General features: G+C 45.3%; 1 protein-coding gene across 5 annotated transcripts in view; it reads right to left on the bottom strand.

Moving 5' to 3' along the window:
- Positions 1 to 23,566, bottom strand: part of PIR (pirin) — a 720,875-nt gene that overhangs the window by 585,993 nt on the left and 111,316 nt on the right. For all 5 annotated transcript variants that reach the window (XM_069637176.1, XM_069637175.1, XM_069637179.1 and 2 more), the window contains exon 3: positions 20,229 to 20,321. In XM_069637176.1, the coding sequence (XP_069493277.1) occupies positions 20,229 to 20,321 (93 nt within the window). The remainder of the gene's footprint in view (positions 1 to 20,228; positions 20,322 to 23,566) is intronic.

Here is a 23,566-nt window from a genome sequence, read left to right on the forward strand (position 1 = left end):
GCCGACTTTTGCCCAGGTGGTAGTCCTTATCCCCAGGAGGGGAATCCCTTCCAATGAGGCCCTCCCGCATTAAACCACCCCTAATGGGAATATTGGGTAGCAGCCTCCCCTCCCTAGCTTCATGAGAAAGGCACCCCCACCGGGGAGAAGTGATGACGCCTAGTGAATCGTCACACATGGCACAAGGATTTGTTGCTGAGCAACAAAAAGAGTAAAAGCAAGACTTTTCAAAGTAACCTATTATCATCGATGGCTTCAATAACTCCCACACTCCAGGATGGCTCAATGGTTTTTATTTTCACGGTCGGGGCATGGCACTCGAATGGGCTTCCTTATCTCAACCTCCAGTGGGCTACCTCCACCCTAACTCAGCCAGCCCCAAACACCAGGTCATCCGGCTAGCAATCATAACACCTACTATCTAAGGCTAGCTGTAGGTGAGGGCATAAAGGCAAAACGCCTCATCCATCTGGCTCCCTCTGGGGTTTGTCTAAGGGGTCCCTAAACAAACACTCCCCAGGTTTTCTCAACAGGAATAACGGTTTTCTTGTGCAAGTAACAGACATCCTGGAAAGTTCTCTCATGCATGCGCTCCCTCTCTCTCTCTCTCTCCTTTCCCTGATCTAACTGTTCCTTCCGCCTGAAACGCTACTCTACTCCCATTCATCCCTCCACTTTCTCTGAAACCCTCCTGTATTCTTCCTCTCCTCACTCTCTACTCTTCTGTACCCCTGATGTTCACACACTGTCCTCACCCTTCTCTACACACCTCTACACACCTCTCTACGAACCCCTATTCTCGCTCCATACCACTCTTCCGACCTCTACAAACCACTCTGCTCACCTCTCTCCACACCACTCTCCTCTACACACAATCCCCTATCTGCATCTTTGCCCCTAATTTTACAGCACACTCCCTGCCTATCTCTCCCAACTACCTGAGCCCTTCTGCTTCACTGCGCCCTTACCACTACTTTCACTACGGCCTTGCCGTACCACACTCACCTACCATACCGTCTCTTTATCAATCTCTCTCAAAATCACCCTACACTTCTCCCCTCTCTATCCTCCTTTCTCACTCGCCTTTTACACAGCGCCACATCACACTCAACTGGCACTAAACTCTCACACACAACAAAAACCTCAACTTCACTACACCAACTCATCACTCTTCTACACTGCCACTCCTCCACCAGGTCTCTTATTCCACCTCCACATGTTCCAACTTCAACCATACAACCCACACTCTGCCTCACATTCACTCTCATTTTAAACTATTCTCTTCTGGGTTCTTTCACACAACCCCCCTGCCCCTCCTTTTGTTCCAGTGCCCGCCTGACACTGTGGGCCAATCTGTGGTTATTCTTTTCCCAATGTGTTAGCCCCTCCCACTTTCCAATCTTTTCCAATATTGGAGGGTAGAAGCCTGGTGCTCAGGCTGCTCATTTTCCTTGTGTGTTGATTCCTGTGCTGTTGAGTTTTGCTTCCAGGATTTCTGTGTCTTTCCTGGTCCATTCCAGTCCCTTCTCCCTCGCAGTTCTTTCCTTTGCCCCACCATTCGTTTGGGGTACATCTGGGGTTGGTAAGTTGTGTGTTGTGGGTCTCATCTATGGCAAGAAAAATCCCAGTCCATCAAGTCCCAATTCCATACCCCTGGTTACGGTCCAAGTTTTTGTGGTTGCACCTAAGTGCATTCTGGGAGTTGCTGTCCTGAAAAAGACAAAAGAGAAATATGTCCAGAAACAGGTTGGGAGAAGTCTTTGTTCTCTCTCCCCTCATATGCTCATGACACTTACCCAGACACACCACAGAGAGTGTTATCCCTATTTTGCTAAAGACATCACTGGAAAAAAAAGATTAACCCAGTGAGTGAATGTGTCAGAACTGACAATGTTGGAGGCAACAAAGAGTACCACTATCTGCAGCTCCTTCTGAGTCCCTGGATCTCCATGAGCCTGTCGGTTCTATTGACTTGGCAGCATGTGTTGGGGCAGCAAGAAGAAATGTTCAAACTGAGATGAAAGCCTCCACCCCTCTTGTAGAAAATAATAGGACTGAAAAGGTAAAGCAAAACTTTGAAGGAGAAAAGGTAAAGAGAAAGACAGGCATTTACCAGGACAAAACGGTGCTCTAATTGTTTGCTTCAAATTCAAAAGTGTGAGGAGTCCTACCCTTAGTAATAGTCTGAAAGAGGTACAGAAGGACATCACAATCACCCATCATTCTTGTAAATCTTGTATCTCTCAAATCAAGGGCTTTGGCTAACCTACTAACACCAACAACCAGCTCTCCATTCTACATTTGGGAAGTGACTGCCTCCACCCTGCTTATGAGCCTGGTGTGGGCCTACACTTCCAGAATCAGATGATCAACTTCTGACTACTCATACATAGGTTTTAATCATTGTTTAGACTCCTGTAATTGTTTATGGCATTGTGGGTCATTGGTACACTGCTTTGTTAATTCTTTCAAGTAAGCTTAGCTTGAAATATGACGTCACTCATTCCACGGTCCTCAGGAAGCGGTAGAATGAGCACAACATGGGAACAGACATTCGTTCTACAACTGATGCGAAAAAGAGCACTGACATTTGTAGTAAAAGAAAGGAGAAACAGTCATGTAGTATTTGGTGGGTGTGTTTTAAAGGTTGCTGTAGGAAGGTACCACCTTTCCTTCTCGCATGCATTCCACCCTCATGACAAGCTTGTAAAATGCACTGTTTCAGGGTCAGGGAACAGACACTGTCAAGAGGGTGTGGAGACCCTTCTTAACATAGTACAGGAGGCCTACCAGAGTACTTGCCAGAGAGAGTTCAGATGAAGGGTGTGGGTGTTGGGAAGGCCACTTTCCCTGTTCGTTAGACTTGTTCCATGTTAAATGATATGATATATTTTATTTATAGCGCGCTCGTACACAAGTGTTTCAGAGCGCAACCAGGCAAAAAAGGAGGGGAACATGGGAGAACAAAAATAAAAGAAAACAGCGATCTTACTAGGCCCAGTGACATTAAGAAAGCTCAAGTGCATGGAAAAGGTAAAAGGGGATAAGTGCATGGAAGGGGGGGAGTGGTGTTACGCTCACCTGGACTCCACAGGGGCGTCGAACAAAGCTGGACTGCTGCGGTCTCCACCAGTGTGACTCGTAGCAAAGTGATGATCGACTGCACTTGCCCACTCAGTTTCGTCTGCCTGGCCCGCAAGAATATTTTCCTAAAAGCAGTAAAGGGGATTAGCCACCCGTGGTAGAGAGGTTACATTAACACTATTTTCCCTGAAAACTTCCAGTATTCCCCTTCATAAAGTCTCACCTTATTGTTTGGAAGGATGAACTCTCCATCCTGCGTGGAGTGCAGGGGCGCGTAGAAGTTCAGTTACTTCACTGATCCGAAGGTATTTGGCAGAGTTCCAGAAAACAATGACTCTGAGGTAAGTAGTGTGTAAACCGAATGTATAGTTCTTTTAGAGTTCAAATGTCTGTTAATTCACTTTTGCTCCTTTCATACCTTTTCCCTTGCAGCGTGATCCAAGGAGTGAGTTCGCCTCGATGGATGAAGGTAGCGCTTAGGTAAGAGTCAGTTTGTACCAAGCACTATCTAGCAAGTAATATTGTTCCAAATGTAATTAACCAATTGTTCCAAATGTAATTAACCAATAGTTCTCTTTCTTCTTTGCAGGTGCAGCGCCTTGCCGAAAATGTCTAACGTAGGATGGTGACCAGCGCTGCCTCGAGCAGTAAAATTCCAAGTTAGTATCTTGCGGTAAGTAAACGAATGTCTTTGGTGGAACCCCGCTCACCTTTTGTTTGTTCTTGTCTTTTCAGATGCTGATGTTTCGGGCGGCGATTCAACGGGTGTTGCGCCGGGTCGTGAAGATGCTCCGAAGACAGGTGAGTATGGTGCGGCGCTGCAGCTGGCAATGCGACGCGGTTTATTTTAATGTCTTTTTCCTTTATCCACAGGTGCGGCTGCTCCTGGAAAAGATAATGACCAAATGGAAATCTCCTTGTTCTAACCTTCTCTTCTTCTTTCCTTTTCTCTAGGATCGGCTCCGGACACAAGACGGGTGTGGCTGTAGACTGGATGCTGGACTGCAGACACAGTGAGCGTTACGCTGCTAAGATGCAGAATAACGCGAAGCGTGTGCTGCTCTTCGGGCGTGGTTTAAATAGCATCAAAAAAGTAGTTCCCAGGTAAGAAGTTCCAGTACCACACCCAAGCAGCAAAATAGTTCCTAAAGGAAAGTTGTCCCTTCATGGCCTCATGATGGCCTGTACATGAGTTCTTTGCAGGATGACCTGCATAGTTTAAAGTTGGCAATATGAGCCTGGCTCCTACGGTTGCCAGGACTGAACCGATAAAGCCCCTAGGTGGGGTTTTGGGAATTCCTGTGTCTTCTTGGGTGCCTGTTCCCTGGACAGATGAACCTGTTCTGTATGTCTGGCGGCAGGCATCGTGACAGCACCCCCCCCCCAGGCCCCTCCTAAGGCTGTTCTCTTCACTGGTCCCGGTTTGTCTGGGAAATTCTGGTGGAACCTTTTCACCAATCGAGGTGCATGAATATTGTCACTTGGTTCCCTTTCTTGTGGACCATAACCTTTCCAGTCAACCAGATAAAAAAGTCTTGATTTGACTATTTCTGAGTCCAAAATATTCTTTACTTCAAATTCTGGTTCCCTGTCTATTAGGATGGAGTTAGGTGGTTTAGTTAGCCTTGTCCCTGGTTGTACTGGCTTTAGAAGTGAAACATGAAAGACTGGGTGAATTTGCATATTTGGCGGTAACTCCAATTTGACGGCCACGGGATTAATAATGGCTTTAACAGTGTAAGGTCCCAAATACTTGGGGTTAAAGGATCGAGTCCCCTTTAAAGGTATGTGTCTTGAAGCCAGCCAAACTTGGTCTCCTATCTGATATTTCGGAGCTTCGCTTCTATGTTGATCTGCGGTTTTCTTGTATCTCTCTTTAGCCTGTTTCAAATGTTCAGTTGCCTTTTTAAAAGCTTGTGTAATAGTGGCGTGTACATGGTTCACGGCGGGCATCTCTAAGTGTTGGGGCGAATCGAGTTCAGAGGTTCGAGGATGTCGCCCATATATAGTATAAAATGGGGTTTGTCCTGTTCCCAAGTGCAATGAGTTGTTGTATGCATATTAGGATATCCACAAAATTTCTTTCCAATTGCCTTCGTTTTGGTGTAACATGCACCGTAGGTATTGCTCTAGTGTCTGATTGGTCCTCTCAGTTTGACCACCGGTTTGAGGATGGTGGCTGGTTGATAGTCTAAAGTCGATTTGGGCCAATTGACAGCATTTCCTCCAAAACTGAGAAATGAACTGACTTCCCCGGTCGGAAACCAATACGGAGGGGAATCCATGTATTCGGACGATATGTTCTAGAGATTTCTTGGCCAAGGTCGAGACCCTTTAATGGAATGAAATGAGCCATTTTGGAAAAAAGATCCACTATAACTAGGATAGTGTTATACCCATTACATGGGGGAAGGTCAGTAATAAAGTCAAGGGATAAGTTATGCCAAGGCATAGGCGGAATGTCCAAAGGTTGTAATAGGCCTGCTGGTTTCCTTTTCTGGGTCTTATTTTGGGTGCAAATACCGCAAGACAGTACAAATGACTTAATGTCTTTCCGCCAAGTAGGCCACCAGAATTGTCTTTTATCTTGGCCTCGGTTTTAGCGATCCGAGGATGCCCTTTATCATTTGGAGATAACATGTTCTTGTAATTCTTTATTTGGTAGGTAAAGACGTCCTTGATAGTATGGTAGGTGATCGGTGACTGAATAATCTTTGCATTTGTTCAACCAGCTTTGTAAGGCTGCAGGGTCGAAAAGCTGTTGAATCTTTTTATGGATGTCGTCCAGAGTCTGTAGAGTGGTTATACCAAGAATTCTTTTCTCCGAAATTATGGGTACTGGTTCTGGATTTTAATATGCTTCTCCCATTCCAATACGAGATAAGGCATCTGCTTTGCTATTTCGACAACCTGGTCGGTAAGTAATCACGAAATCATATTCCGCAAAGAATAAGGCCCATCTAAGTTGGCGTGACGATTGAGCCTTGGCTATCTTTAAATATTGTAAGTTCCTGTGATCCGTGATTATGGTGATGGTGCGTCGAGCTCCGAGAAGATAATGCTGCCAGGCTTTGAACGCCGACTTGATGGCCAGTAGTTCCTTGTCGATAACTGCATAGTTTAACTCTGGTGCTGAAAATTTCCGTGACCAGAACGCCACCGGGTGAAGTTGACCAGTCTCAGGATCCTTTTGGGAAAGGACAGCTCCCATGGCTAGGCTGGATGCATCAGTTTCAACCACGTACGGAAGTTCTGGACGTGGGTGCTTTAAAACAGGAGCTGACGTAAATTTCTGTTTTAGGTCTTGGAAGGCCTTTTCAGCTTCTTCTGTCCACTGGAAGCATTTATTTTTCTTCAAAAGAGCCGTGATGGGGTGTACAAGATGTGAAAAATCAGGAATGAATCTGCGGTAAAAGTTCGCAAATCCAAGCATACTCTGTACCTCTTTAATCGAGGTAGGTGAGGGCCACTTCAGGATAGCATCCACCATTCGTGAATCCATTCGAACTCCATTTGGGGTCAGGATAAAGCCAAGGAATTCAACTTCCGAAGTATGAAAAACGCACTTTTCCAATTTCGCATATAATTTATGCTGGCGTAGTTTTTCTAGTACAGTATGAACATGCTTCACATGGTCTGATACAGATGAAGAGTATACTAAGATACCGTCTATGTATACAGTAACACAGACGTCTATGAGTTTGCGAAGGACATCGTTCATAAAATACTGGAAGGCTGCCGGTGCGTTGTAAAGCCCGAAAGGCATCACCTGGTATTCAAACAATCCGTATTTGGTACGGAAGGCAGTCTTCCATTTGTCGCCTTTTTTCACTCGTACCAGATGATACGCCCCTGGGAGGTCCAACTTAGTGTAGATACGAGCATCCTTTACTTGGTCCAGTAGTTCTGGGATCAAGGGCAACGGGTATCGTTTTTTTACCGTTATTTGGTTTAATGCGCGATAGCCAATACAAGTCCTAAGGTCACCTTCCTTTTTAAGGACGAAGAATAAAGACAATGCTGCCGTAGACTTGGACGGGCGAATGAAGCCATTAGCGAGGTATTCATCCAAATATTGCCGTAAATGAAGATTTTCGGGTTCGGTGAGGGGGTAGATTCTGCTGCATGGAATTTAAGCGCTGGGTAGGAGGTCCTTCTGGCAATCATATGATCTGTGGGGTGGTAACGTGTTTGCTTGGTCTTTCTGGAAAACATCCTGAAATTCTTGGTACTCCTGGGGTAACTGAGTTATCGGATTCGTGACCATAGCCAGTCTTTTGATCAAAGTTCTTTCAGGATAACAAGTGTGTGCAGAATCCGAGAAGGTCACTCTCTTTTCTCGCCAGTCAATACAAGGATTATGAGTTTCCAACCATGGCATTCCCAGAATTATTTGGAACTGTGGGGCCTTGATTAAGTCAAACACAATGCTCTCTCGATGCCCATCTTGACCCAACAGTCTCATCCATCTCCATAGTTGAATGAGTTACTGGACCGGAAACTATTTCAGTCCCATCGACGGTGGTGAGTACATCAGTTGTGGGTTTTTTGCAAAGAGGTAGGTTCAATCTTGTAACCAATTCTTGATCCAAGTAATTTCCTATGGCTCCACTATCTATGTATGCTCTCACTGCGTACATACAAGATGGTTGCCTTCGATCTATAAGGGAGGTAAAAAATAATAGGGCGGACCCTCTTTTTTTGTAAGGGGGCTTGACTCAAGAGGGTGAAAGGATTAGAGAGAGCGAGTGAGTCAAAAGCTACCCTAACCAAAGGCGTGACATAGGGCATGCGCTTCCTGTTTTGACACACGTTCCTCTTATAGCGTATGCGCGCTGCATCCCTTAGTGACACAGCTCCCTCGCCCACGACCAGAGTAGCTGTTCTCTTCGGTCCTCCTGTCGCATGCATTGAATAGGTAAGTCCGGTCCTCCTACTGTCGGATTAATTCACTTAGCAATGCGTCTGCACCCCAAGCTCGCGGGTCTTCCTGCTGCACATCTCCATTCAGTGAGTTTTTGTAGATCACTCGCATTTTTGACACTACCGCCTAATATTGATATGCATACTTCTATTCACCTGGCCGATAGGACTTGCCCACCCACTGCCTTCTGACCCCCTGTAGATACACCCTTTTGCTTAAATACCACCCGGCACCGCCATTACCCTACCCTGGCACCAGCACATATTTATACTCATGTTTTACCTCCACGGCCTCCAGCCGCCGTTTTTAATATCCGAAATATTTCAATTTATGCAGCCCCCGGCCTCTGATGTTCACAGACAGCCTCTCCAGCTAATTCAGTGACTGGACAAACTACTTCGACGACCAAGGCGTTAAATCACTTGCTCATGGTAGGTCGCCCTTTTTGCAGTTTTTACATTCTATACCTGGACACCATTCTTAGAACTAACACAGTCCCTTATCACCCATAGGTGGACACCCACGTCTCTACATCGCCCCGCCTTTAACCACTTGTCCTGATGACCGTTCGGTAACATCTCAGCAGCGCTGTCCCATCTCATACAGCCACTGCCTCCAGGAATTAAATACCAAACCAGAAACACAAAATTCGTGTGTCGACGATGCTAGACAATGATAAATGTATTGCCATTCCTAACAATACATGTGAAAGACAATGTTAAACTATGTGGAACGTATTGTAATTTAAAACAATACAAAAACTTGACACCTTTGGTCACTATGTTTACTAACCCACAAATATTGAGAATTATTTTGTGTTCAGCAATAGATCTTGTTCAGCGCCAAGGCGCAGTGTGTTAAAATGTTTTCTGTTCTTTGTTAATGTTAAATAAACAAAACCCTTCTCTGTGATATTCTCCGTACCCTTGGGTTTTTTTATTTGTCCTTTTTTGAGCTAGTATTTACCTAGCTCCACTGCAAATTCTGGTGACCCTATGTCACGCCTTTGGTTAGGGTAGCTTCTGACTCACTCGCTCTCTCTAATTCGATCTATAAGGACCATTGGTATAATTAGGTGCGAGGTCTGAGTGTCCTTCTTCATGCTCGGCAAGCGGACCTCTACGCTTGTCGAGCGTGGTCGTTTCCCGGCTCTGATTCCATATTGATTTTGTCGGTGACTCCTACCACCTTCTTAGGTGGTTTCACTGGGCAATCCCGTAAAAAATGCCCCGGGTTCCACAATACAAACACAATTGTAACTGCCGACTCTTATCCCTTTCTTTTTGAGTCAAAGGTCCTTTAACCCCCCCAATTTGCATGGGTTCAGATACATCAGTTCCTTTGGGGGTGACGTTGTCCTTAGGTTTTACCAATACTCGATTCTCAAATCTAGCCCGATCAGCCTTCCGATTCTGAAGTCTGTGATCCAACTGGACAACCAGGTCTATGTATTCAGCACAGTCTTGAGGTGGGTTCACTACTTGTGACAAAACGTCTTTTAGTTCACCTCGTAGCCCACGATGAAATAGCGTAATCCGCTTGTCCTCTGGCCATCCGGTTTCTACCACCAACCTATTGAAGGTTGCGATGTAGGTCAGCAGATCCTGGTTACCCTGACGCAAGGACAAAAGTTCGTTATCCAAAGCTTGGCCTTGGAAATGTCGGGCAAATAGTCTTTCCATGCTTAGTTGAAAACCCTGAAAATCCCGAAGAAGAGGGTCATCCTGGTTGACTAGTGGAATAGACCAATCGGCTGCACTGCCGCTGAGATACGATAGTACAAAGGCTACCTTTGCTGGATCATTTGGAAAGGCGCCAGGTCTACATAAAAAATGCAGGCGGCACTGGTTCATAAACACGGCAAACCTTTTTGGGTCCCCCGCAAAGCGTTCTGGTGGTGCTAAAGGAACTGTCCCTGGTAAAATTACTTGCACTGGATTACTTGATTGAGCTTGGGCAGAAGCTCCCCCGAGTCCAGGTAAAGGTGTGTGCCCAGCTTGAGCTTGAAGTAATTGCCTGGCGAGATCATCCGTACGCTCTTTTGCCACAATCAGTTATCTCCTGAGAGCATTAGACTCTTGACGGGTGGAATGCACTTCAGCCCTTAGTTCTCCCAGTAGTTGGGCTAATTGGTCAGTCTCTGAGGTCTCCATAACGCCCGGGTGGAGATATGTAGTAAGGCTCTGCGTTCTGTTACGCTCACCTGGACTCCACAGGGGCGTCGAACGAAGCTGGACTGCTGCGGTCTCCACCAGTGACTCGTAGCAAAGTGATGATCGACTGCACTTGCCCACTCAGTTTCGTCTGCCTGGCCCGCAAGAATATTTTCCTAAAAGCATTAAAGGGGATTAGCCACCCGTGGTAGAGAGGTTAAACTAGGACTATTTTCCTTGAAAACTTCCAGTATTCCCCTTCATAAAGTCTCACCTTATTGTTTGGAAGGATGAACTCTCCATCCTGCGAGGAGTGCAGGGGCGCGCAGAAGTTCAGTTACTTCACTGATCCGAAGGTATTTGGCAGAGTTCCAGACAACAATGACTCCGAGGTAAATAGTTTGTAAACCGAATGTATAGTTCTTTTAGAGTTCAAATGTCTGTTAATTCACTCTTGCTCCTTTCATACCTTTTCCCTTGCAGCGTGATACAAGGAGTGAGTTTGCTTCGATGGATGAAGGTAGCACTTAGGTAAGAGTCAGTTTGTACCAAGCACTATCTAGCAAGTAATATTGTTCCAAATGTAATTAACCAATAGTTCTCTATCTTCTTTGCAGGTGCGGCACCTTGCCGAAAATGTCTAACGTAGGTTGGTGACCAGCGCTGCCTCGAGCAGTAAAATTCCGAGTAAGTATCTTGCGGTAAGTAAAGGAATGTCTTTGGCGGAACCCCGCTCACCTTTTGTTTGTTCTTGTCTTTTCAGATGCTGATGTTTCAGGCGGCGATTCAACGGGTGTTGCGCCGGGTCGTGGAGATGCTCCAATGACAGGTGAGTATGCGGCGACGCTGCAGCTGGCAATGCGACGTGGTTTATTTTAATGTCTTTTTCCTTTATCCACAGGTGCGGCTGCTCCTGGAAAAGATGATGAACAAATGGAAATCTCCTGGTTCTAACCTTCTCTTCTTCTTTCCTTTGCTCTAGGATCGGCTCCGGACACAAGACGGGTGTGGCTGTAGACTGGATGCTGGACTGCAGACACGGTGAGCGTTACGCTGCTAAGATGCAGAATAACGCGAAGCGTGTGCTGCTCATCGGCGTGGTTTAAAAAGCATCAAAAAAGTAGTTCCCAGGTAAGAAGTTCCAGTACCACACCCAAGCAGCAAAATAGTTCCTAAAGGAAAGTAGTCTCTTCATGGCCTCATGATGGCCTGTACATGAGTTCTTTGCAGGATGACGTGCATAGTTTAAAGTTGGCAATATGAGCCTGGCGCCTATTGCGCCTGGACTGAACCCATATAGCCCCTAGGCGGGGTTTTGGGAATTCCTGTGTCTTCTTGGGTGCCTGTTCCCTGGACAGATGGACCTGTTCGGATGTCTGGGGGCAGGCATCGTGACAAGTGGAAAGTGCGGAACATAGGAGAGAACAGAATAAATATTTTTTTAAATAAAGACGATAAACCGTGGTAAGTGGCAGGTGATAGTTTAGTCAGATAAGGTATATCTGATAAGTGCAGGAGAAAAGTGGGATGGGGACTGTATGGGTACAGATACAGAGCCCCAGTGCAGGGGGTTGCCTGGAGGCAGTGCAGGAGGGTGGCGGGGTGAGTAGGTACCTGGGCCCGAATGACAGAGGGTGGCCAGGTGCACAATGCCAAGAGATAAAACAGATCAACAGGGGACAAAGGCAGAGGCAAAGAGGAAGGTCTTGAGGTACTTCGGAACCAGAGATATAAGTACTTCTTGCCCCGTACCTGTTGTGCATAACACTGCCCAATGTTCTTTCCCTTCTTCCACAGGACCACAAATACCAGGATTCCTAACAGGAGGAACCCAAACCCGCAGTTCACCAGGGAGAGAGGCGATGACATACGGAACAGAAGAAGAATGCAGTGCACATCAAACCAGCAATCATATGCTCCACCTGACCAAACATGAACTGTGAATTTGACTACACTTGTAGTGGTCTGCCATTACCAAACCATGGCGGTCCCATGCACAAAAAGGGTGCAGGGCTTCCAGCCTGCTTTGTGCTTTTAGATGTCTGTAACCCATGCATGTAAGAGTACTTGCAAGGTGAGACTAACAGAGAGTGTATGGTGTGAATGATAATGAGTGCGACAGTGAAAGGAAGTTGGTTGTAGGAAAACGTGTGGGAGTAGTGGAGAGCAGGGGAGTGAATTGTAGGGCAAGTGGAGAGTACTGAGAGGACAGAGGGTAGTGTAGTACAGGGGAGGTAGTAGAGTGGGGACTGGTATAGTGGGTCAGAGTAGTAGGCTGGGAATAGAAGTCTGGGTTGCTCCTCCAAGAACAGGGAAGAAGCGTTGGTGGGAGGAGAGGCAAAGAGGAGAGTAGGATGAAGGGAAGGAGACAGAGAGAAGATAAAGGCAAGGAATACAAGGGTGTGAGAGGGAAGAACACCTGGAGCCCGAGTACCTGAAAAGCACCTATTTCACTTGCAAAAGCAAAAGGGCATAACTCTGTAGCATTGGAACCTCCGGCTTCCAATCAGTAGGTGAATCATTTGTAGACATGATATAGGCAGGAGGCCCAGAGCTGCTGGAACTGGTGGGAGCCCTTGGTGGTGACCAGAACAGTTGCTGAAAGCTGGTGATCCTGCAGCAGAGCAGGTAGCGTACTGCTATGGGCGCAGTAGTCGTTGCTGTGCTTTTTTCAATTCACTGACCTGCTGGAAGAGGACTTCAGGCTGGGTGAGAATTCCTTTTTCTGCCTCCATTCCTTCCCCTGTGATGCTCCTTTGGTCCCAGAGAAAGGTTGGAAAGGCATGTAGTAATTTGCAGCACCTCAACCAGATAACTGGCAGTCCGGGTGACCTAGGTGTCTGCCCAACTCTGTCTTTTCTCCCATGACTCTCTCGCTATAGTATACCCCTCTCTCGCAATACTATACCCCTTTCCCTCAGCAGAGATGGTGCAAGCCCTTGTTTGTGATGTCCACCAGAGCACTGGGGTAGCACATCCACCCAGTAGTATGGTAACAGTGAGGTGCAGTGATAAGTGAAGAGAACTGAGAAAGCTAAGAGGGGTGTCACCGTCTTCCTGGCACCTGTTCTTAATGTCGCTGTGACTTGTACACAGACATTTGTACATCAAGGTACGAGACGTAACAAGACGTGGCCGATATGCTCATCCTCATCCACAATGTACTATAAAAACCCAGAGGAGGCATTTGGCGTTTGTGCCAAGAGTAAGGGGGAAACCACATCAAATCTGACAAATGTTGATCAAGTCAAAACCCTGCCTAAAGCTATTTGCCTCTCTAACAATATTGGTATAAACGGCAGTCCTACAGTCCAAAAACATCTAAGACCCAGCACATTAGGCGGCACAATCTGACCCTGTTATGACACAGCAATAATTGAAGAACCTATGGCAGAATAAAAAGACTGGAGGTTAATATTGCACTTTGCTAACAAATTGAGATGCAACAAAAACTTTGAAGCTCCTTGAAAGTCTAATTATGACATTATAAGCCTATGAAATAAAAGTGAACATTCATACCTTAATGAAACATCATATTACTACAACTCCTCCTTCCCCTGCACGCACCTCTCGGCGTGCAACTTCCGGCTAGTATACGTATTATTAGCAATGTGTGGAAAATGCTAATTCGTTGACACTACCATCTATGCATGCGGAGAAAGGAAAGCTGACACTGGTACACAAACCATCCATGGCTAGAACTGGATTCATTTCTAGAATCTGAGAAACTGATTATGAAAAAAATACATTTTGTTTTACATACACAGTATAATATTTCAAGAGACATGGACACCTCTCACAATGGAAATCTTGTCTGTGCCCTCACAGCACACTTGTGATTCTAGTTATGAGTCATGCTTTCAGGAATCAAAGGCTTTTGATTTTTTCAAGGCCAAAACAAGGTGTCAGGTAATTGGCGATCTGGGATTCTGAGCAAAATATTCGAGCAGGGAACAACCAAGCAATGCTTCTCGTCAAAGAAGATCAGGTTAGGATGCAATACGATGTGGCTTGAAAACATCTACACAGTGCCCAGGTGCAGAATGTGTCACCTGCTTTGGTGATACATTTCTTGTGGTGAAGCAGTAATTAAGAGACATACAAATATCCAGTCCAGATATCTATTGGGCTTTCTTTCACTCCTTCACGGATTGCACAGATCCTTCCCAGGGAATGATCAAGTCAATAGTCAGAAACATAAACATAAGTCTCAAAGTAGTGTCTTTGCTTGATTCCGATCTGAGCCCGGTCCAACGTCCACTGAAGAGCCCCGTTCTTTGTCTTTGGGTTTGCAGGTTTTTATGGGTCCTGAAGCTTCAGTAGGCTATGTCGCTGCGGGGCCCGCCTTCGATGGGTGCTCCAGCACCCGTACAATCTTCTTCCAACCGGTCAAGTCAGCTGCCAAATATCTTCAGGCGTAAAGGAGGCTCCCAGGGCTACTAGGCTAGAGGGGGCTGCTGTGGTGGTGCCTCTGATCTCCTCCCTGCCCTCATAGCTGTGTCCCAGGGGTAAGCCTCACCTAGGAGAGACACACCTGGGGTCTCTGCCCCTCTGTGTGTACCAACTAATTCCTCCTTCCACCACTAATGTCTGTGCCAGACTAGTCTGCCCTGGTGGAATCTATCTAACTTCCTCCTCCAACCCCCTGCCGTCTCAATTACACCTCTAGTTCGCCACTGCTCCAAACAACTCCTAATTGAACAACCCACATTTGGAGATTGTTCTGGGCTGTATTTATTCTTTGTCCTCATACCGTAAAGGTGCAGCCTAGGGAACCTTGCTTAACCTAGGAGGTTTGGGTTGCTTGGTCTTGTATTGGCTCATGTGCTTAGGGTCAGCAAGTCTGAAGATCTGGGACTAGCGATATTTTAAGGCCAGCCGCCATTTTTAATTTCAAATTATGGCACTATGAGAGCTGCCTTGCTACCACCTAGAAGCAGTGTTGAGTTTTGTCTATTTCTTTTCAGTGGTCGCAGGGTTTTCAGCAAGTAGGAGAGTCAGTAAGTTTGCAGTGCTCTGGAAATCTTTTGTGAATTGCAAAAATGTCATTTTAGGTGCCCTGCAACACAACATTCGTTGGAACAGTGAAACAATGGGAAGGATAGCATGTATCAACACAAGTCCTACAGAGAGTGCTGGAAGTGCCTCCCTTTATTCTTCGTGTTGCAACAGTATTGGTGTCAGTCTTGCAGTTCATGCTAACATAAATGGTGTGCTTGTGCGTTTTCTCCAATGCCTCTGCCGAACAAATGAAAATATTGTTTGAGACTTCAGATTTCTCTGGCAGCACTGCTGGATAAAATAATGGATCACAATTACGACAAGGAATCATACTTTGAACCGGCATGAGGACTGAGGGCAACCTTGAATCTTTAAAATGTCTATTACTTTCTGAGCCCTGGAGCTTGGATCCATGAAAGGGGCAGGTCTGCTTTTTCATCCCAGGTGGCAGACCTTTGGTGACTGATAGGGATAACAACTCTGGAATCATGGTAGGACAAAGAGAGCCATTTCCTAGGTCTACAGGGGAAAGGTCCTCCTGATGGACATCAATCTGCCCCTATTACCAACCTGATGCCCGTTTGCAGGGTCAACCAGGGGGATCTATGTGATTATTGCGACGACTTTTATTACGACGGCCGAAAATGCTGACTTGTTTTTGTGTTCATTTACTTTTTAAACCCCCCTTACACCACATAATACATATGGGGGGAGACCCCCACACCCTCCCATATTACCATTATATTACAACCCCGCCCCCACATATATATATGGCGTGACGGGGGTCCAAAAAAGTCGGCTTTTTCGGCAGTCGTAATTGTGAGGGTGACATTTTGGGCCATTACCCAACCAGGGAACCCTGTCACAGTGAGTATAGCAGCTATTTTGTGACTGCAATGCTAAACGGAAGAGTGTGTTGTGAAGAGGGCAAAAAGATTGATAGTGCCCTTTATTTAGATCTAAGGTTCAAAACATATCATACAGACTCAATGGGTACCCAATATCTATATTGTGTGGGCCCTGCCATTAATGTTAGTAATCTGCAACAGCAAATCCGTAATGGAAAACAGAGCTTCGTCTTTCCATGAATTATGGAAGTTAGAAAGCAGGCCCAGTGCTCCCTCAGCCACAACGAACTGCTGAGGAAGTCCCCCTGTGCCGGTGGTGTTGTGATTTCCCATAGCTCGTAGTAACCCAGCTTCACATGCTCAGATGGCCATGCAAGGCAGTAGGTATTTTGCTTCACCAGCATTGCATGACCCACTGGGCATGCTGGCTGGGGTACTGCAGGCCATTAGGGCACAGGAGGCGCTTCAGCATAGCCATGAGCTAATAGACTGTCAAGGTTGTTAAAATCCTGGCACTTAAGGGCGCTACTGCCAGAACCAGGACTCAGGGAGAGGTGCGACTGATAGCTCGCCTACATGCAGGATGGGGCATCCAGAGAGCCCCAGGCCAGCACAGCATGAGTCCAGAACTGTGCAGCTAAGTGTATGCATGCATGTGCATGTGTGATCTACACACCTTCTTCTCAGTCTTCTTTTCTGTCCTCCCTTTCTTCTACTCTTCCATCCCTTGCTACTTTTCCTACACTTTCATTTGACCAGGTATCATCCACTGGGTGCAACTCACTTCTACTCTTGACTCTGCTCACCCTCTACAACCTTTTCTTCCCTCTCACAAACTCCTAAACCCTGGTTATCCCCAGGCTGTGACTCCAATCTTCCTTACGCGAGGCCGGGCGTCACTGGAAGAAAACGAAAGGACCCTTCCAACCCTGCTCTCCTATCTATACTTAATTCTTCATATGATGCTTCTCCTCTCTGCCGAAAAACGTTACTTCTCATCCCTCACCTACACGCACTCTCAACACCCCTGTCGTCTCTTTTCAAGTAATCAATGAAATGCTCTGCCCTGCGGTTCCTGACCTCTAGAGTTCCTTTGGCCTTTCCTCTTATGATATGATATGATATTTTATTTGTATCGCGCTCGTACACAAGTGTTTCAGAGCGCGATCTGAAATACTTCTGACTTTGAACACTTATTTATCGCTAGGTTTTCTGGGTTACGCTCATCCCTTGCTCAGCCCTAGCCCCTACCAACCCCGAACCTATCCTCTTAGATGTGCCCCCCTGCCCCTCTTCCCCTTCTTTCCTGCTTTTCTCAATCATTACCAAATCAGATACTGCTTTTCTTCTCTCTGGAGCTGAACCCACAGCTTCCCCACTTGATCCTCTTCCCTCCCCTTATCCTATTAACCCATCCTTCTATCATCCCCCACTTGACCCCCCCCCGCCCTTAATCTCTCCTGGTTTACATCTATCTTTCCATTCTCTCTCTTAATCTCTCCTGGTTTACATCTATCTTTCCATTATCCTTTAAACATGCTACCATCATCCCTATGCTAAAGTAAACCCTCCACTGTCCCCCCCTTTCCTTCTGATTTCCGACTCATCCCACCTTCCTTTCTAAAATTCTTGAAAGGGCTGTCTGCTCCCAAATCAAGCTTTACCTCAATCTTCAATGCCTTCTTCCCTTAACCCAATACGGTTTCCGTCCTACACACTCGATGCAAACTGCTCTTCTGCAGATCATCACCAACTCAAACATACCTGCACTTTGTCTTGCTTCCGCTCATTCTCCCTTCTTGCCCCCAAATTCTTGAATGCCTTACCCCCAACATTCGTTCCTCCGCTACTCTTCACATTTTTCGTTCCCATTTCAAAGCTTAACTTGGTGCCCCTTTACTCTGGTCTTAAACACATTGCTAACTGATTATTTGTCCATCCAAAATTTCCTATTTATTGTACCGCATTTTGTCTAATTATGTACTTCATTTTGGCGAAAGAGCTTTATGAATCTCAATAAAATACAGAAAATACAAAATGTGTGTGCATGCCTGTGTGCTTCTGTGTCAGGCAACAATATGGATGAGTAGCATACGTGTGGTCCATGAGAGGAGGCCCAGTGATTTAAGAACAGGGGGCTAAAGGGCGAACTAGTGTTCAAGGTTCTGGCAGAGATCGCTTCTTACAGTGGCAGTATTGTCATTATTTGGCAAAGCATCAAGAGTGTGTTGTTATAGTGAATGCACTAACATGATTGGGTAAAGTCATCATGAGTGTGTACTTACAGCTACAATACTGGAATGAATGGGCAAATCCAACTGACATGAAGTCGAGTGGGATTAAGGTCACACAGACACAGAAAGAAAATGTTAAGAATAGGTTTTGTTAGGCTAGTTGGAATGTTGCACCAAAAACTAAATAATAATTGCCCCACAACCACAAATCAGATCAGTAGAACTTTCATTAATTAACCAACAGCGATATCCAATGGGGTCCCACAAAACTCTCTCTCAGAATTAGGATCGTTTCTCCTTAAATTTGAACAAAGTCACTGTGTCTTGTGAGCTTCCACTCAGGGTTTCTTTCCTGAGAGGTATCTTCATTTCTCACCAAAGTAATGTCCCTGGGTAAGTTTGGACACCTAGATGGGGCGCCGTTAATCTATTAGTGCCTAATTACGAGGTCCCTTTGCGGGACCCGACCTTAACGGCTGATGTAGACCAGCCGTTAAAGTAGGGACCCGCAAAGGGACCTTGGTGCTAATTACGGTGCCGCAATTTGTGGCACCGTACTTAGAGCCTTCCCCATTCCCATTGAGCCGTATGGGGCAAAAATGGGAATGGGGAAGGGCCATGGAGGAAGGGGGAATTACCGCCCCGCCAACCTTCTAATGGGGTGGTAATTCCCCCTTTCTCCATGGCGGAGTCGGTAACTTACCGGTATGCACCATGGTGCTAATAGCACCATGGTCTTCCGCCAGGGTCGTAATGAGGCCCATTGATAGAATATAATATACACATATTTTTCTGTACATTTTTTATTTACCACGTAAACGCTTTTCAATACCTTTTTCAGACATGGTTACGTTGCTTATTTTTACATTACGCAAGCGCAAGATGTTCGAGCTTGTATTGCATTGGAAACCTTTTTTAACTAACATGCCTCATTACAACTCAGGCGGTAAGGGGTTTACGGCAGCGTTAACAGCGCCGACCCTTACCGCCTGATTACGAGGTCCCCTAGCGCCATGGTGCTTTTAACACCTGCTTTTAGCAGGTGTTAAAATCCATGGCGCTAAGGGACCATGGAGTTAATTACGCCACCGTAATTTACGGTGGCGTAATTAACGCCTTCCCCACTCCCATTATGCCCTATGGGGCAAAAATGGGAATGGGGAAGGGTAAATGGGGATTGGGGACTTACCGCCCCGCCAAGGTCGGAATGGGGCGGTAAGTCCGCCAACCACCATGGCGTAAACATGGTTTACGCCATGGTGGTAAAGTCACGGCCCAGGCGGTAACTTACCGCCTGGGTCGTATTGAACTCTATTTTGCTTTAGTATTATGGGTTTAAGGTCCACTCTGTTGTAAGCCAATGAATAACTATTATTATTTATGCTGGTATTTTATGTTATACTGTTTATATGTGTGTTTTGTCATTTGTATGAATTATACATCCGAAATATACATAAACTTAATGATGGTGATGATGGTACTGCATACTGTGCATTGACAAACTACCCAGGCCAGAGTTTGAGTTAAATCTGTGTGCCTGATTCATTGGGCTGTGCATGTCCAGGGCCCAAAGTTTCTCAAAATGTATCAGGTACATTCCCACCAGACAAACCGTGTTCTCCCACCCAGACCAGGTTGGTCATCCCTAGCTTTAATATCACAACGTGGGGGCCAGCAGATCCTTTAAGGTTCAGGCTGTCCCACTTTGGAACTCCATTCTCTGTGAAATTAGGCTGATTGTTGGTCATCTTCAGTTTATGTGCAAACTCAAAACATCTTTCTCTGTGTTAAATCCTTCTCTCTGGGGTGTTCTACTGTATTTTCTTTTCTTGCCTAGTGCCTCTTCTTCCATGAATCCACCTGCCCCAGTGCCAAGATGCCTCCTGAGGTGAACATGTACTTTATAAAAGCAAAATATGATACCAACATAACATTACCATTCATGTAGACTTTACATGTATGGCTTAAAACTAGAAATACTCACGGTTTCAAATCCCCTATGTGGGTGATCAGGAAAGCCTGCAGGCCTTCCTCCCTTGAATTCATCCATCAACAAAAAAGGATCCACATTTTTCAACTAAAAGAAAATAAAAAAAATAAATGAAACCCATTATTTGGATCAAATCACTTCACAACTTAGTGATACATAATAGTACAAGTTCTTAAGCAGTGCATCCACTTTGTACCTGGCATTTTGCATTCTGGGGATACGAACAGTAAATTAGCACTGGGAGAAATCTGCAAAATTATTAATTTATTAGCCGCTAACACTTTGCAGGGAAACATTGTCAGCAAAAATATTCAAGAACTACTGAATAAATATTTCTTGAAAAACTACAGTAAACGCACCAAATGAGAAAAACGTGGTTGCCACTATTTCTACAATAGGATTTTGTTCCTTAGTGCTGGGAGGTTCTTAGAGAGACAGAAGTATTCTAAAAGATGTATATCCTGTATATCTTATATCCTGAGTCGCCTCTGTTAATTAAATTAAACTTTATACCAAGGACAACAAAAATCTTTAAAGCAAGAGATTAGTCAGACTGCACTGCTCAACGTTGAATTTCAGAAGAATTTAGGTTAAACATAATATTTGGTTATTTCTGATACCCAACGTTGTTGCAGTTCAAATGTGCTACTGTTTTGCTAAGTATCACATGCAAGAGCACTTCATTAGGCAAAACTCCTGAGTGAAGTATATAAATGACCATTTAGCAGATTCATTTTTTCCATGAGTCGACAGTACCAATGTGTGAATGGAGTCCTCACATAGGTGTCTAAGTATGTCTTTGAGGGTCTTGCAAATGTCACACTACTCCATCGTGTGGTTAGGGTACAAGCAGTAAGTACAGTCAATATGCTTGTCTCCCTCAAAGACATTCTTAAGGCCACAGGTGGCACAGGCCTTAAATAACAACTTCTTCTTGCTCCTCATGCCCACTTAGGCGTTGCCCTCAGAGATCAGCTCTGTGGATGTCTGTTGAAAGTGAAGAATCTCTCAGGAAAGGTCTAACCTTTTTTCCCTGTAGTATTTCCTCAGAGGAGAAAAACACGAGGCCTCCCATCAGCATGACACGCGGTTAGAATATGAGGAGAGGATGAGGAGGGGGGTCTATCTACTTGATGCCCGATTGGCTAGGGCCAAAAGCACCCATAAAGAGGCCGGAAGCCTGCACAATAGAGCATTCTTTGCTTTACGCAATGCAAACATAAAGTAACCGTGGATTCCCAGCCTGACACTGGGGAATATTCACAGCATGTGAATCTACGAAAGATACAATGCTGGAGAATATGCCATACCCACTCCTGAATTGTTGCTGTTGGGAATTATGATCTTAGAGTTGCGATCACTCAAGCCAGCATCGAAACTCACAGTGCCTCTTCATACTCTAAGAGCACTGAAAGCCATTTGCTGCAGCTTCTGAACTCTGGCAGAGTGTCTGCTTTTTGTCATCAACCCCATTAAGACCAGAGCTAAGTGTCCAAGGTCATTGCATATCTGATTGTGCTCACAGGGTAAGCAGGGGCCTCACTCCTGAAGCAAATTAGAAGCGAAAGTTGCTAATTTGAAGCCCAGTGTACACACCTTGCAGCTAAACTGAGATCTAAGAACTTGTCCTATTTGCAGAGAAACTAACCTGAATAAACTGCAAGACGCAGAAAGACAACAGAAAACAACTAACATTTTAGGAGGAATTGGCAAAAAGAACAAATGGACAAAGAGAATAGCCATATGATTTACTACTTGTATATGAAATAAAAGTACGGATAAAAATATACAAAAAATCATACGAATTGGAGTGAATTTTATTTTCTTGTGTTATTCGAAAAGCAGTTAGGGGAGATTGACAAATGGATGCTAGAATTACTGCTGCAAAATTGTAAAATGTTCCCCTATAACTTTTCCCAATAACCTAACTACCCAATTCCTATGTAAGCAACACAGCCCTGTGCTTCTCCTGTGTAATTAAAGCATGGACACTTACGAAGCTAGAAGTGACAGCCAGATATGGTTTCTGAAAAGACTTGGTTCAGTGTCTGACATCCTCCTACTTCTCTTGCCTGTGCAGGGCTGCTCAGGGCTGCTTGTGTTTTGCAGCAAGCTCACGAATTGCAAAGTTAATTAATACATGTCCCTTCTTGGCTGACAGCAATGAGTGGCTCGGGAAAAGGGTCTATGACTATTTGTTGTGTTCTACAATGTAACACTGAAGGGCTGTCAAGAAAGCACAATCAAAACTCTGACTGAGATTGAGTCAATAACACATAATGAACTGTTTCTGCTACGGCAGGCGCTGTCAAATTGGCATGGTTGAGTTTCACCTGGTTGCAAACTCCTGAATCAGTTGATGGTGGGGAAATGTGTTGAGTTGTAGCTGAAACATATCTTTCACTCTCTTCCCCAGGTCCAGGCGTCACTGAACATCTCAGCTGGTCCAGAGTCCAACCAGCCAGATGTGCCCCTTCGCAAACCCTGTGAATCTGAGCCGGTCTCAGAAACCACAGCCAGTTTTCCTCTGCCACTTACCGCAAGGACTCCCCTCAACAAACTATAAAGAACTACTGCAGTGCCAACCTCACAGCCTCGAATGCCAGCATATCGCCAAGTCTGACTTCTCTGCGACTGAAGACCCCTGAGCGATGTCTCCAGTTTAGTCTATAACCCGCCCATCAAGCCTCAAAGAGACCAGCCTCCCCTAGAGCACATTGAATACCAGGAAGAAAGAACCTATAGGATGTGTGAAAGAACAGATAACGAGGTAGGTCTTATACAAAAGTATACTTTCCATTTATAGATTACATAAACACCACAAAGCAAAGGTTTATAGTCACTGCATCGAATTCTTTACATCTAATACCTTTCCATCTAAAGCATTTGCATCGAAAAAATGTGCATCAAATGCATTTATTTGATTTATTTATTGGGGGGTCCCCCCAAACTCCTGTTTTTTAACCTTTAAAACCCACCACAATACAAATTAACCCTTTACTAACCAAAAAATAGCCACACAGGATATAGTTAGCTTAGTACAAGTATCATCCCAATTAAGTTTAGTTAACAATTATTTGAAGAAAATAAAAGAAAAAAATCGTACCTAGCACAAGATTGGAGGAGAGGGTTACTGCGGCACTCTCTCTCTCTCCATTAGCCCCTTTGAACTCGCCGTGAACAGAAATAAGAGGGTGGAGAGAGACTGCAGCAAGAGAGGAATGTAGGGTGTGCTGTACTTTCATTGAGCAGGGTAACTTAAATAGCTCGTTTTGCTACACAAGTGTCAATTTAATTAGCAAACCTGTATAATTGCACAGCAAATTGCTATG

The sequence above is a fragment of the Ambystoma mexicanum genome, chromosome 7p (assembly GCF_040938575.1).
Source record: "Ambystoma mexicanum isolate Mex_15411 chromosome 7p, UKY_AmexF1_1, whole genome shotgun sequence".
Classification (NCBI taxonomy): Eukaryota; Metazoa; Chordata; class Amphibia; order Caudata; family Ambystomatidae; genus Ambystoma; species Ambystoma mexicanum.